Source organism: Acanthochromis polyacanthus, chromosome 15, assembly GCF_021347895.1.
Source record: "Acanthochromis polyacanthus isolate Apoly-LR-REF ecotype Palm Island chromosome 15, KAUST_Apoly_ChrSc, whole genome shotgun sequence".
Taxonomy (NCBI): domain Eukaryota; kingdom Metazoa; phylum Chordata; class Actinopteri; family Pomacentridae; genus Acanthochromis; species Acanthochromis polyacanthus.
This window is the reverse complement of record NC_067127.1, coordinates 21055911-21070454: the sequence shown is the minus strand read 5'-3', so window position 1 is coordinate 21070454 and position 14544 is coordinate 21055911. Positions and strand designations below refer to the sequence as shown.

Below are 14544 nucleotides of genomic sequence, written 5' to 3'. Positions count from 1 at the left end.
CAAAAGTGGGCATGGAAATTTGCTTTTTTTGGTTCTTATATTCTGTATACATTTTCGGTAGACACTTCTTAGATTTTGACTTGAGTTGATTCATGCACCAACTGGTGCACTGTGTACACTGCCTCATTATGATGTTTGACAGAGTTCATTTCGTTATTGTAATGATTATGCAAAAGTATTATTTCTTATAACCTAATATTGATATAGTAATAATAGTATAATGCTTATGTATTTTGAATAAAATGTAGAGATAAACTCTTGTTCTTTCCTTTGAGTCATGTGGTTTGTTATATTTTTCTCCCTCACACATCAGATATGAGACATTACTAGCACATAAATCTATGAACTGACAGAACTGATTCTAACCTCTAACAGTATCAATGGCTGCTGCTGAAAGGGTTTCATCAGGACAAACAGTCATTACCTGACTATCAAATTGTAGTAAAAAGTAGGCTTCATGAATACACAAGAGGACAGTGGCCATTTAAAGAACTTACTCAATGATCCATCTATATTTCCCTTCCCCACTGTGTCTTTTAATGCCAACAGTGAAACCAGAAAGCTTGATGTGACCCCAGGAGCTTTGATATACCACTACAGGTTTTCTTCACAATGTGTTGATAGCTCGTGATTTTAATGTTTGTTTCACTAATGGAAGTCTGTCAATCATGAGAGGAACGACCTGCAGACACTTTTGTGAAAAAAAATGTATGTTCAAATTGCCCTTTAGAACAAAACAACTCTAAAGTGTGACTTTTGATGAGCTGTCGCCCAGCCTACCTGCCTTGAATTTTTACCAAACCTGACCAACTCCTGTTTTATTTTTCTGTCAGAAAAGCAGCATGGTGGACAAGAATATCTACATTGTCCAGGGTGAAATTAGCACTGTTGTTGGAGCTATAAAGAGGAACTCCAGATGGAATACGCACACTCCCCTGGTAAGCCAAGCACATGGATGTACGAGTATACATATACGGTATATGTATATCTATATATAGATATACATATATTCTTATTTAGTTAGTGTCAGTTTTGTGTTAGTTCTGCTCTAATGTGGTCGAGGTAGAACTATTTACCCGTAACACAACAAAATATTAAGTCTGTGACGTGCTTTGGACACTTTTTCAGAGACATTAATACCATATATAATGTGTATAACAAATTTTTCCTTTGATTTCCTCTCATGTACCCATCATGCTCTGATTATTTTCTCTTTCTCTGCCCAGGATGAAGAACAGGACCCATTACTCAACAGCTTTGGCCAGCTCAAGGAAATACTAAACAGCATAAAAGGTATGTAGGGCTGGGCTGATGAAGGCTGTGTGGAGAGTCAGTCCATTTTATAGACCACAGTACTTCACTAGAATTCTGCTGTAGGTTAAATAAAACGTTCGGCCTTGTTTGTACTTCTTTTAAAGCAATCGCACTAGTTGTGAGTGAGGCTAAGTGAAGGGTGCAGCTTTAGTGTTCCCTCAAAATAGTGATGACTGGAGTTATTGTGGTGGAACATTTGCCTGCATAGAGACGAAGACTGTAATTAAAATGGATAATTGACTGCAAACTACTAGCAGAACTAGTAGTAGCAGCTTAGCCCTGTCGTATGCCCTGGGCCACTCCTGAGCAGTTTTTGTGGGTGTCGGGGTGCATTGTCCAGCTGAAGGTGGCAACTGGCATCAAGGACTGCTGTTGTTATGCCTGCCTGGGGAGCGGAGGTTGCTTGAGGTGGGTGGCACATGTCAAACATCCACATGAATGTCAGGACTCAAGGTTTCCCAGCAGAACGTTTTATTGACAAGATGATCGGTGTTATTCACTTCACCTGTCAGTGGTCATAATGTTGTGGCTGATCAGTGTATGTCTGTGGTATTGTGTGAAGAACGTGTGTGGCTCAGTAGTTGTAATGACAACTTTGGGGTGTCAGGTCAGAATACTATTTTATTGTCCAGGTGGGAAAACGGAGTCGCTGTGTTCGGGTTTTAGGTTTAGGCTGTTTTTCAACCTCAATGGGAGGTTGATAAACCTTGTAAGCAATGCTGTGAGTTGGATGAGGAATAAAGCTTTAAAATACAAAAACATGTCAACGATTAGTTGTTTGTGTGTGATTCTGTAGACATAGAAACCAATCGTACAAGTTGATTAGTAATACAGATTTTCCAAAAGACAGCTAGACGGCCCTAATTGGTTTCTTACTTTGTGTCTTTAGCTGAGCCTTCAGACTTGGGATGTAGATAGTGACTATCAGTTTGATTAGCAGATTAGAAGCACACTGTATTTGATTATTTGCTTATATGTGGCTTTGGCTCAGGTGTATTGACGGCTTTTCCACTACTCGTGAGGCGGGCTTTCACTCTCTGCCCCTCTGTATGCCTAAGTGTCCTTGGGCAAGACACTGAACTGGCAGTTTTTACTAATAGCAGGCAAGAACATTGCCAACATTGCTGCTCTGTCGCATTGGAAAACATTGTAAAGCACTTTGAATACCACTGAGGTAAAAAAGTGCTATATGGATGCAGACTGTTTGCCATTTATGTAGTTATGGAAAAAAACATTTTTTAAAATTGTTGTCCTGGCCTTTCTAAGAATTACAAAAGCCACAGCTTGCTGTTGCCTAATTTTTCTCACTCAGAAAATTGTATCAGATATGAGGGTATGTTTGGTGATTTAAAGTTATCCGGAAGATTACAAGGCTTATGCATCAAGATACAAGGGTTGTTTGATATATTTACTTGAGTTTAAGTCTCAGGTGCTAAATGTTAAGAATACAATTCTTCATGCATTCTCAGTAATGTATAGAATTATGGTTACTGCTATTAAATACTCTGCAATTCATAGCCTTTGCCCAGTTTTAGCTGCTGCAGTTCATTGCGCTTGCAGAGGTGCGGCATCATTCTGCAATGACAGCCAACATAACTCCAATTTTAATACTTCATTATGTGAAAATATGAGAAATCTGTGCAGTCAAAGACATAAAAACTGTTGTGTCCCAATTATAGCTGAAATAACGAGTTGACTTATGATGATATAATATGTAAATATTTATAATATTTATTTTTTATGTATTTGTAAATCACGTAGGGCTTAGAGTCGGTTTTCAAGCCAATATACCACATATTCCTTGGTTCCAGCTTATCGTTTGTGGGGATTTACTGCATTTATTTGTCTAATGTGAAAACTGATTTTGGTCGCTTATTTGGATAAAAATAATACATTTGATGACATCGCTGGAGCATAATATAATTCTTTTTGAAAATTTTTCACTATTTGACAACTTTTTTATAGACCCAAAAAATAATACACAAAATTATCAGCAGATTAATTGATAGTTTAAAAAAATTGTTATTTTGCACTAGTCCTAATCATAGGCAATAATCATAGTACCCGATAACACAGAGAATCGTCTGTCTTCTTCTGAGGCTTTAGACGTTGCAGCCAGCCGGTACCACGAGTCTAAGTGTTGGTCTGACGTAGTCTACAATTCAGCCCAGGAGCCCGTGTTACATTAGATGATGGCTACCAATGTGGACAGATGCACTTTTGAACTAGGCGTAGTGATTGCTGCAGCTTGATTGGAGCATGTGACTGGGCAGTAGTCCAGTCAAACAGAAGGGTAGGTGGGTAAAGGAACAAGGCTTGGGAAGCCTGCCTGTATTAAGCCAGGATGACAGGCTGGATGTAGAGAAAGCATGGTCGAAAAATAGTTTTTGTCAAGAACTATTTGATAAATGTGATTTGAACTAGACAGTGCAGTTTTTGCGTACCCACTGACTATTCCGATGTCTGTAATGAATTGCTGTGATCCATTGTATTAAATGCAGCACTGGGATCGACCAGAACAATTATAGAGACAAACCACGGGCTGAGGCTTTGAGCAGATCAGCTGGTCACTGTCACAAGTGCTGTTTCTGAGCTGTTATGTAAATCCTGAGTGAAAATCTTTAAACCATTCCTGTCCAGATGGTCACGTGGCTAATTTGCAAGAGCTTTTTTTTAGTGACTTTAGAAATTAAGAGGAGATTGAATGTAGGTCTGTATTTGACTGAAACACTTGGATCAAGTTTTTGCTTTTTAAGTAGATTATCCATTATTAGAGCACCCCTAAAAGCACCGCTCTGACAGCAAAAGCACTGGTCCCTGCTGTGCTTTGACTGTACTCTTCAACAAATGCAGTGCATAATGTTGGCTGTTGTATCATAGCTCAGTGTTTCCTACAGAATTACAGGTAGAGAATTTACTCGTAGAGGTAGATGGGGCGACGTGACTAATGTGCATTCATGCACACTCACACTCATGCAATTTTGATGGCTATAGTGTAAGCCAGACTATTTTCTGAAGCTTAAATTTACAGATGTTCTATAAATGCCTCACAAGCAAACTATTGGTAGAGATATCAATTTACTGATGTACCTGTTAGCCTGTTTAAGAGCTACGGATTAAATCTAAGATGGCAATTTTAGGGGAAAACAGGCTGATAGTTTAGATGAAGCAAAACTTCAAGTTTTCTGAGAGAGATATATAGAAGAAAAGTAGTCTAAATAGAAATAAACTTGTTTCCAAAGTTGCTGCACTGGACAGTACACCTGTGGCATTTGTGGTAAGGACAAAAACTTTCTATTTGATTCACATTTGCAGTGACAATATTTTGATACATGACCTTTAAAACTTGGTAATTTCCACGGTGTCTGAATGTGTTTCAGTGACAAAGTCCAATTTAAATTTGGGCCTCTTTAACTACAGGCTAAGATTGTAGTCACTCTGGCACTGTATGGTGACTGATCATTTGTGAGTTCAAGTGTCTGTAAACACAGTTGTGGTGTCTGAAAGCCCCCACCCCCACCCTTCTGAGAGGCTCAAGCTGGCTCTGATGACAATCCTGCATGTTGTCATGCCTTTGCAATGAGAGTCCTGGCAGCTCCCAGAGCCCTCCAGCTCCAGTTGTAGAAGTTGTGAGCAATGGGAAAGATGCAACACATCGAGCTGCGCAGAACTAAGCCCCCACCGCTGCTGCCTTTCTCCAGGGAATGCCTCAGCCACAGTAAGATGGACAGACGCTGCTGGCTGAGAAGGAATCTACTACACTGGTTAACCCTCCTCTTTCCTTTTCCTCTCGCTATGAGCCTTTCCTTTCAGCCATCAAATCACAAAATGCCTATGCTCCTCTAACCTCACTGATTCCAATACAGTCACTGCATTTGACCGGAATGAAAGTTGAATATGAAATTGAATTTTTTTCCTTTTGTTATAGAACATTTGCATGAAGTAATGAGTTCATGTCAAGGATGTTTGAAGGCCTTGTTCCATCCTTAAGCCCAAATCTCCTGTGCACCCAGCCTCTCAAATGTTACATCCATGCTCTGATGAGAGACAAAATGGAGATCAAATAACCACAGTCGAGTGGAATTCTGTGCTTGAGAGACTGATCAATTTGTTTTGTTTTTGCAGCGGCATAAAAGCCTAATATATATCTCTAGCTGTGTCTCTCATACAGAAAGACAGCAATACTTTGGGAGGAAATCTTGTGGGTGGGCTGTGTTTTGCTGCTGCTTTGAGGCTTCACAGTGGCCCAGCTGTCTGCTTAATGAAAGCCCAGTAATTCCATTCACTCTGGTGTGTCTCTCTGCTCCCTCTAACAACAAAAGCCAACCAGCAACAGAAATCTGAATTAGTCCCCCCAAGTTTTCTCAGTTCCTCTCTGTCTTTCTTTTCTCTTTTTTTTTTTTTTTTTTCCTTTTTCTGTAGATCGCTCTGTCTGGTTTTGGGGTCCGCTGTTGTGGCGGTTCTGTTCTGCCGTAACTAGTGTGATTGACAGGACCATGTGCCACAGAGCTGGAGACTTGTGCAGCTGGAAGTATATCATCTGCAATTTTAGTTGGGTAAATATAGCAGGGAGTCTTGTCAAGCAGAGAGATAAATTGTTCTGGGAAAGGAAGTGTTGTCTCTCTTTTCTGAAAGCAGGAAAAAAGTTTCCGTCAACCTCTGGAACACATAAGGTCCTCTCTTGACTCCTGAACAATGAGAGCACAGTGGAAGAAGCTGGGCCAGAGATGGACCATGTGTTGTAATGCCTCAGCGCTACCTTGCTCAGTCAGCCAGGCAAATCAGTCCCAGGAAGTGGGAGCCGTTCCTCTGATTTAAATTGGATGGGTTGGATCGAGCCTGATATCTAATGCCCCATTACTAACCTTATTGGACCCATATAATTGAAGGCTTTCCACAGCTTTGTGGCCAGCATCTGTTTTTAAATGTGTTTTTAAATGTGTTTAAATGCTTATAAAAAAAAAAATCTGCTGTTTTCTGTCTTACAAAGGTGCTTTTAAACTAAGAAAACACTGTGATGCATTTAATGTGTTCAATGTTAAAATATAGTAACTATAATAAAGTTACCTGTTTTAGATGGATACGAGGTACAATGGAGAGTAGTGAAGTGAGCATTTAGCACAAAATAAGCCAAAAATAACAGCACACATCCTGCTGACTGATTGATTATTCAAATTTTTAGCATCTTATAGACATATAAAGTTTCATATCATGGCTCTGCACCATTTGCCACATGACCTTTAGTTCACTATATTCCATGACAGTTGACAATTTGTAGAGTGATTACATTTTTAGTAATGGCAGATAACTAACAAATGCACATTTGTCCTTTTTTCTTCATTATCAGCCATGTTCTTTTTATTTTATTTATTTTACAGTACACAAATAAATGCCCTCTTCTGGGTTTTCTTTTTTCCTTTGCTTCTCTGAAAACATACTGTGACCTGTAATCAAGCTAGGTACTCTGAATTATGTGCATTACCAAACTCATAAATTATTTGGATCCAGACCTTTTGAACATTTTCTGTAATCCTTGTGGTACAAAAACAGTTCACCAGTGCTTGTTGTGAACAGCTGGCTAAATGGCCAGTAGCAGTTGTGTTGACGTGCATGCTGTGCTATGTCTAATACAGGCTTTACAATAGAATTAACAACAAGCAACTGATGGTGATAAACTTCCTCAAACATTTGATTTGTTGCTTTATATAAGTACCAACTACCAAATGTAAGAAAACCCAAAAAGCTTTGTTGTATTTGAGGGGTATTTGTTGGTGCACTAAAATCTGAGGCACTGTTTTGAGCGGGAGATTTAGTCTTTGTCTCTTACTTGACATTAGCAGGGGGTCTACCATACAGGATTGTCATCACACAGACAAATCTGTCTCAGTCTCTTGTAGAATAATTCTGTGGATTTATTTTATTGCTCGACTATACCTCGGAGAGTAAAAGAGTACAGAGAACAGCCTTTCTTTCTTGAATTACAGTTTATTTTCCATCCTCCTCACCTTTTCTTTTTTTTCAGTTGCACCTATTTATGCAGAAGTCACTGAGCCTCAGCTTCTCAAATCTTCAATTCTTTCCTTTTCACCCTCCTCTGCTGGCAACCCCCTCTGCTGCAGTGAAGGTCAGATTTTTGACAAGTCTGCAGAAGAAACAGTCTGCTTCTAAATCCCTTCATTTTTATTCATACAAATACAGGTTTCGAGCCCCTTGCAGCACCCCAGATACACACCCATAGTGGCCTTTTGACTGACAGCTTTCTCCTTTTCATCCCGACACTAACGAAATTCACAAGCACACCTCTAATTGACTCGAATCAGCAGCACGGCACCAGAGGTAGATATCAGGGGGCATGGCAGTGGATTTGTAGAGTGAACATTGTGGAGGATGATTTGATTACTCTCCAGCTGACCTTTACAATAATTAACCCGCTTTCCCAAAGCAAAACACAAAGCAGAGCTAATTTACCATTGGAATACTAGAATTATGATAAAACATATTTTTAATCATGTAGTTTGAGGCCCCAGCATGCAACCCTTATTGAATGGATTCATTCATGTATTTGATCTGGTGCAGGAAAATTAAGGTGTTACTGGAACAGTAGTACTTGTGTTTGGAAGTGTTTTTCTTCTGTTTTCACATAGTCTAATCCGTGCTTACTGACAACCTCGCTAATTCATCACATTTTACCATCATGTCAGTCATCAAGAGAAAATGCACACATGCTGTCCCTCCTAGTCTCAGTTCAAGGTCAAATGTGTGTGTGTGTGTGTGTGTGTGTCTTCTCAGCCCCCAGCTGTGGTCAGGCAGGCGCTGGTGGGTCTCCGGGGGTCGCAGCAGAAGCACTTGGGAACTGGTTGTGGCCTTTTACCCCCCCTCTCACCCCTCCTTTCCCCCTCCCTGCCACCTGATCTTCACACATATATTACTCCCAATTGAAGCAGCAGAAGGCAGCTGGCAAATGCCTGAGGAAGAGGAGCCATAATTCATGTCGCTCAGCCACTTATGCAAATATGTTTACACATGAAGGCATTCTGAGCAAGGAGAACCTGCTTCATGGCAATGCTTTGAATGTCTGCCACGTGGCCCCGGTGTCTTCTAGCTTTAAGCGTGAGATCACGGGTTAGATTGTCATTCCTGCTCTCAGTCTCTTTTTATGACATGGTCAAAAGACAATAAACTGAGTGGGCAGAGTTGTCACTTACATTAATGTCTTGGCAGATTTACTTGAGTCTGTATAAGACCTGGATAAGCGAATTCCTAGTCGCAATTAAGCGCATTAGGTGTGTTGGTAGGAAAATATAGTAGGACTGCAACAACTGATTATTTCCATCATTAGTTTTTCAGCTTGATTTCATTGTCTTGATTTGTTTATTTGTTTTTTAAAATGTCAGAAAGTAAACAATAATTGCTCTTCATACTGTAACAGTGTCAGTTTGATTTCATAGGAGAGGTTGATTTAGCCTGAAAAACAGTCTAAAGCCTGAAGAGTTTTGTTGTTGTAGAAACAATTCTTCACATTTAAGAAACTTTAAATTGTGAATTAGTGGCATTGGTGCTTGAACAATCATTGAAATGTTTACTTAATTATAGTATTTTTTTTCTTCATCAATTTAACTAATTGTTCAAGATCTAAAATATTGCTTTGATATCAGCTGTAAAAATGATGGAAAACTTGAGCTGATGGAACATACTGACAAAATCAGTTTTGTGTTGTACTGATGCTTATTGCCAATGTGAAGGAATATCAATCTCTGTGTACAAAATACTACTGTTAGTTTGGTTTTACAGATAAATTTTTTTGTCTGATTATACTTTGGTGGCTTCAGTTTTAAGAAGTTAATGTACCAGAAGTCATTCACAATGATACCCAAAACCTGCACACTCATTGGACTTTTTTAGGGATAGTTTTAGCAACTTTTAGTAGCTAAAGAGGTGCAACACCGAGTATGTTGTTTAAAAGTCAGATGCAGCAACACCATGTACTAGCTTCATAACTTGGCCATGGGTTTAAATGCAAACCATAGGATGGATTGTGTGCATGTCTTTCCTCCCTGCCATTGCTGTCTCTCTTTAGCTGTCCTGCAATAAAGCCAAAAAACACCAAGAAATAATCTTTTAAAAAAAAGCTACAAACTAATATTGCAAACAGTTACCAGGGACATCAAAAAGTCATGGCACCAAACACTGGTTTCAGTTGTACAGCAGCAGGCATGCCATTATTTTGTTCGAAAAAAGGGTAAAAATGATTTAGTTTTTCAAAGAAAGATGGGAAATGCAGGTTATAGTAGTAGATGTTGGGTGTTGTACAAAGTTACACTTACAGTTATTAACCCTAATCTAACCCACCCACTGTTTTTGCTAGTGAGACACATTTTCTCCTTTTTCAGGCATAAAACGTTGGACTGTAAAAAGAAAAAGAAATTGCCATTGCTGGAAATCGGGCTCACATGATGATTAATTGAATCTAGTGGTTGTTTGGACAGACCAGCAGTCCAAAACCCAAATTTATTCAAATTACTACACAAGCAGGCAGTAGTGGCTAGACCTCACATCATAGGTGGAGCTAACAAATAACTGACGTCTTTTATATAAGCCTTGTAGCTATTGATATAGTAGATCTGAACTTCCTTTCTGTTAAGTTGACTAATGATACCGTTTACTGACTTCTGAGAGTATAAGTAAGGTCTCTACTACTGTTAAAATAACCCAACTACATTGCTTAGGTCTAGACAATGTGAATATTAACTGCATCAGTGTGTAGTTATGATTGATGGTTGATGGGCGACATACTGGATTATACAGGTGTTACGCAGTGTGAAGCATTTGGCCTTCCAGTTGTAAAAGTCCCCTTTAAAACAGCTATGATTAATCAGAGGGGCTTCCCTGCCCAGACAGGCTGCCACCTAGTGATGGTTAGTAGCTGTAAATCTGCCCAGTTAACAGTGTCCTAACCAGGGACTGACAGGCAGGGCTTAGACCCAGTGTGAAGAGGGGATGCAACTGTTGTCCTGTTTCAGAGGTTCTCAACAATGTGCTGAGTGGATGGAGAGTCCCAGCAGAGTGCTATTAATCATCCCAGCTGGGGTGTCTGTTGGGTAGGAGGGCGGCCTCAGGCATGGAGGGAGCTTAGGGTTAGATAGAAGAGAAAGAGGAAGGTGCTGTGGAGGATTTGGACGTGCCAACAGGAACGGTAGACAAAATATGAACAAAACAAACTAGCCCCCATGAGCCTCAAACAAGAGAAAGAGAAGGCGGTGGGCAGCTTGGACTAGAGGTTGAACACGGACAAGAACTGTGCTTTGCATTCACACTCGAGCATCCAGCAATGCATGGAGTAGTTTTCTCTCAAATTTGAACACGTTTGGACCAATTTTAGTATGTGTGTATTATATTATTCACAGTTGTCACCAAATAATATCAGATCAGTTTCGGAAAATGTTTCACTTGTTTGGGAAATATTTGTCAGTACTTCTAGTCACAATCTAAAGTAAGACACAAATTAAAGCTGTTTCTTTAATCCAATTGCATCAACATTATTTATTGCTGCTCAATCTGCAATTTGGGTTTTAACCTTCCTTAACTTGTCTAATAAGTCAACTCAGGCTTAGTGAGGTAGGATCTGAGCCTTCACAAATACCTCCCAAAATTCCTGTTTTATTTTTTATTTTTATTTTTTTCAAATAAAAAGTGCATTTACAGTGACTATTTGTTGTAGAAGGTTGCACTTATTTAATTTCACAGTAATATACATCAAACTTTGCCCAAACTTTGCATAATCTGCACATACCTTATTGAGAAGTCACTGTCCCATTTTGACTGAGCACTACCAGAGAAGCAATTATATGATAATCTTGGTTCTCTTTAAAAATGTTTCAATTGCTCTCTATGATGAGACATCCTGCTCATCTTATTCAGAGAACCAGATTTCTGGAAGTAATCTTTTTACTTCCTAAGCTAATAACGGACATCTTAAAATGAGACAATGGGACAATGATCACAACAGTTATACAGGGTTGTATACTAAACCAAAGGTTAATTGTATTATTGGAAAACAAAGGAAAATCAGACAGTAAAAGTCTTAGAGATTGAGGGATTTTTAATGACGTTATGATGAAGTCACCTTCACCTTTGTCTCTACAAGTGGTGGCAAAAGGATTTCCTTAGTTTCCTTTAGTTTTTTAAAGTAAAACCATTCTTGAGGCCTAAGCAACAACAGAGCATTTTAAATTGTGCTGGCTGGTGTGTTTTCCAGGCCTGGTCCACAGAGTCTAGCCAGGATCAGTTAAGGTCAAGACCTTCTCTGTGTTGCCAACTCTGGCTGGATGGTGAAGATTTAGTGTTTTTCTCTGTGCAACCTGGATTATGTTTTAATGTTCTGTTAAGCGTATTGTTATGAGATGGTAATTGGAGTTCACAGCAAGACAGATACCCCAACTAATTCCCACCTTGCTGTTTGCTCTTGAGCTGATGGGCTTTGAGTTCAGTGTTGCTTTAATTACTCACCAATGAAATTGGGCCCTTAATAAATTGGGATATTATGGTAGGGTTTGGATGTATCAACACCTCTAAATCCAGCGACAGGTCTTCACTGGAGAGCTGCTCAAAAACAGGCTTGTATTTGGTACACAGTGGCTCCCTGATTGGCCGAAAAGCATTTTCAGTGCTGACTATACAAGCTCGTATTGACAATTTTCTGAAGGGGTCAGGTGTAGGTTTTCACTGTATAAATGAGTGTGTCTCTAAGTTTAGCCCCCTTTGAAGGCAGAGTTAGTAAGCATGTGAATTTTGTTGACATGACTTGTGGTGTATGTCTTTGTATATTTTTGGTGCGCTATTGTCAACATTCCATCACTTGAAAATCGTTCAGTCAACTGATCAGCTATATCTGTTGCTCTGGTAACAGTCTGGGGTTTTCTGCTTTTTGTATCACCAATTCTTTGCAGATGGTGTAGTGATTATATAGTGATTATTACCACCCGGCAAAACTGCGTTTGCCGGAAGGTATTGTTTTCACCTGCATGGTCTTGCTTGCTTGCTTGCTTGCTTGTTTGTCTGTAACAATTTGGTTTCCGCGTGATAACTCCATAAAATATTGATGTAGCCTCACCATATTTGGTACGCAGGTGTACCATAATAAGACACAGGTCAAGTTTGGATTTGGTGACCGTGACCTCATTTTCAAGGTCACAGGGGTCATCTTTGTCGCCGGGCAGTCCAAGTTTGGTAAAACTTCTAGTTTAACTTGAGACCTCCATTTGTAATTTTTTGGTTATAAAGTATCGCCTAACATGTAAGAGGAAGCTTCAGGTCATTAAAGCTGTTAAATAAAACAAACTAAATCCAATATCTCGAATTATTGAGGGTCAGAATTCATTGTTGTTCTTACAGATGCTTCTTAGTTATAATTAGAATGTTGTGAAAAAGTTCATTTTCATTCATGATTTAATTTAAAAAGGCCAACTCATATATTCTATCAGCGCTCGATTTAGACGGTCGCCAGGTCGCCATTTGCAACGTTTTTAGTCGCAAATGGCAACCGTCTAAATCAAGTGCTCGATCGAGCTGAACTGCCTATCATGTTTTCTTCATGGAGGCAGCCACTTTGTATGATATCATCAACCTCCCATGATTCCTGGCGCTCGCGGCGACCTGGCGACCGTCTAAATCGAGCACTGTTCTATATTTGTTACATGTAAAGTGAAATATTTCAAGCCTTTTTTTCACTTTTCATGATTATGGCTTTTTGCTCATGAAAATCCAGAAATCCAGTATGTGATCATTACAATATTTCCTAAACCATTAAAAAAAGATTTACAGTACAGAAATGTCCACCTTCTGAAAAATATGTTCATCTATTCATGCAGTACTTGGTTGGGACACCTAACTACAAAGTACTGCATCAACGCCGTGTGGCATGGAGGAAATCAGTCTGTGGCACTACTGAAGTGTTGTTGAAACCCAGGTTACTTTGATAGCAGCCTCCAGCTCATCTGGAGTTTTCAGTTGGATGTTTCTGATCTGACACTTGACAGTAAACCAAATGGGGCTCTAAGGGGTTCAGGTCAGGTGAGTTGCCTGGCCACTCAAGGACAGTGATATCATGGTTAGCAAACCGTTTGGTTGCAGTTTTGGCACTGTGAGTAGGTGTTAAGTGTTTCTGGAAAAATAAATTGGTACCTCCATAAAACCTGTCAGCAGATGGAAGCATGAAGTGCTTTAAAATGTCCTGATAAAATACAGTGTACCAATGCCAGCAGATGACATGGCATCCCAAATCATCACAGACATCAAACAGTAAATTTCACACTGGACTTCAAACACTTTGTATTCTGAGCATCTCCACTCTTCCTCCAGACTCGAGAAGTTTGATTTCCAAATGATATGCAAAATTTGCTTCCATTTGAAAAGCGGACTTTGGACCAGTGATCAACAGCCCAACTCTGTATCTCCTTAGCTCTAAGATCTTCTGACTGTGGTTCAGGAATAGCTTGATATTGGGAATCCAATAGTTGTAGCTTCTTTCCTGAAGACACCTTTGCTTGGTGGCTCTTGATGGACTGACCAACTTCAGTCCTAATGAAGCTCTCTCTCTAGTGCACCTTCTCCTACCACACTTTTCCCTTCCAGTCAACTTTTCATTAATATGCTTTGGTACAGCACTCTGCCAACAGCCAGTCTTTTTAACAATGACTTTCTGTGATCTGCCCTCCTTGTTGGAAGGTGTCACTGATCATCTTCTGGGCAACTTTCAAGTCAGCAGTCTTCCCCATGGTTGTGGTTGTGTGTACTGGACTCGACTAAGATACGCCGTATTTATACAATATTTAACTAGTAACAATAAAAACTTGAAAAAAATCACTTCACATGTCATGAATATAGAATATGTGAAAGTTTAACTTTTAAGTTACTTTTTTGGCCTTTGTGGCTTTATTTGATAGAAGACAGGAAAATGTTTCTCTGCATTCAATCTGTGCTGTACGTATGCCGTGGATATGGCCTTGTCACATACCCTATGGTGTAGCCTACGCCTTACCCTGATGCATACCTCCTCAGCAAGGTAACTACATGTTGTAGCAATGCAAGTCGCAACAACTGTGATTGGCTCACTTGATCCGGTTGGTTGTAATATTATGTATTTACAGAGGAATGCTTATGTGAAACAAAGTCCTCTATGTATTTGGCTGTGATTGTATCTGATTTACACAGAATGTGAGTGCAAGAGCCAGT

The 14544-nt window shown here is 39.6% G+C and overlaps 1 protein-coding gene across 4 annotated transcripts in view; it reads left to right on the top strand.

The window, feature by feature from the left end:
• Window positions 1-14544, top strand: part of gbf1 (golgi brefeldin A resistant guanine nucleotide exchange factor 1) — an 89744-nt gene that overhangs the window by 1853 nt on the left and 73347 nt on the right. For all 4 annotated transcript variants that reach the window (XM_022194324.2, XM_022194327.2, XM_022194326.2 and 1 more), the window contains exons 2-3: window positions 834-938; window positions 1227-1293. In XM_022194324.2, the coding sequence (XP_022050016.1) occupies window positions 843-938; window positions 1227-1293 (163 nt within the window). In that variant the 5' untranslated portion in view covers window positions 834-842. The remainder of the gene's footprint in view (window positions 1-833; window positions 939-1226; window positions 1294-14544) is intronic.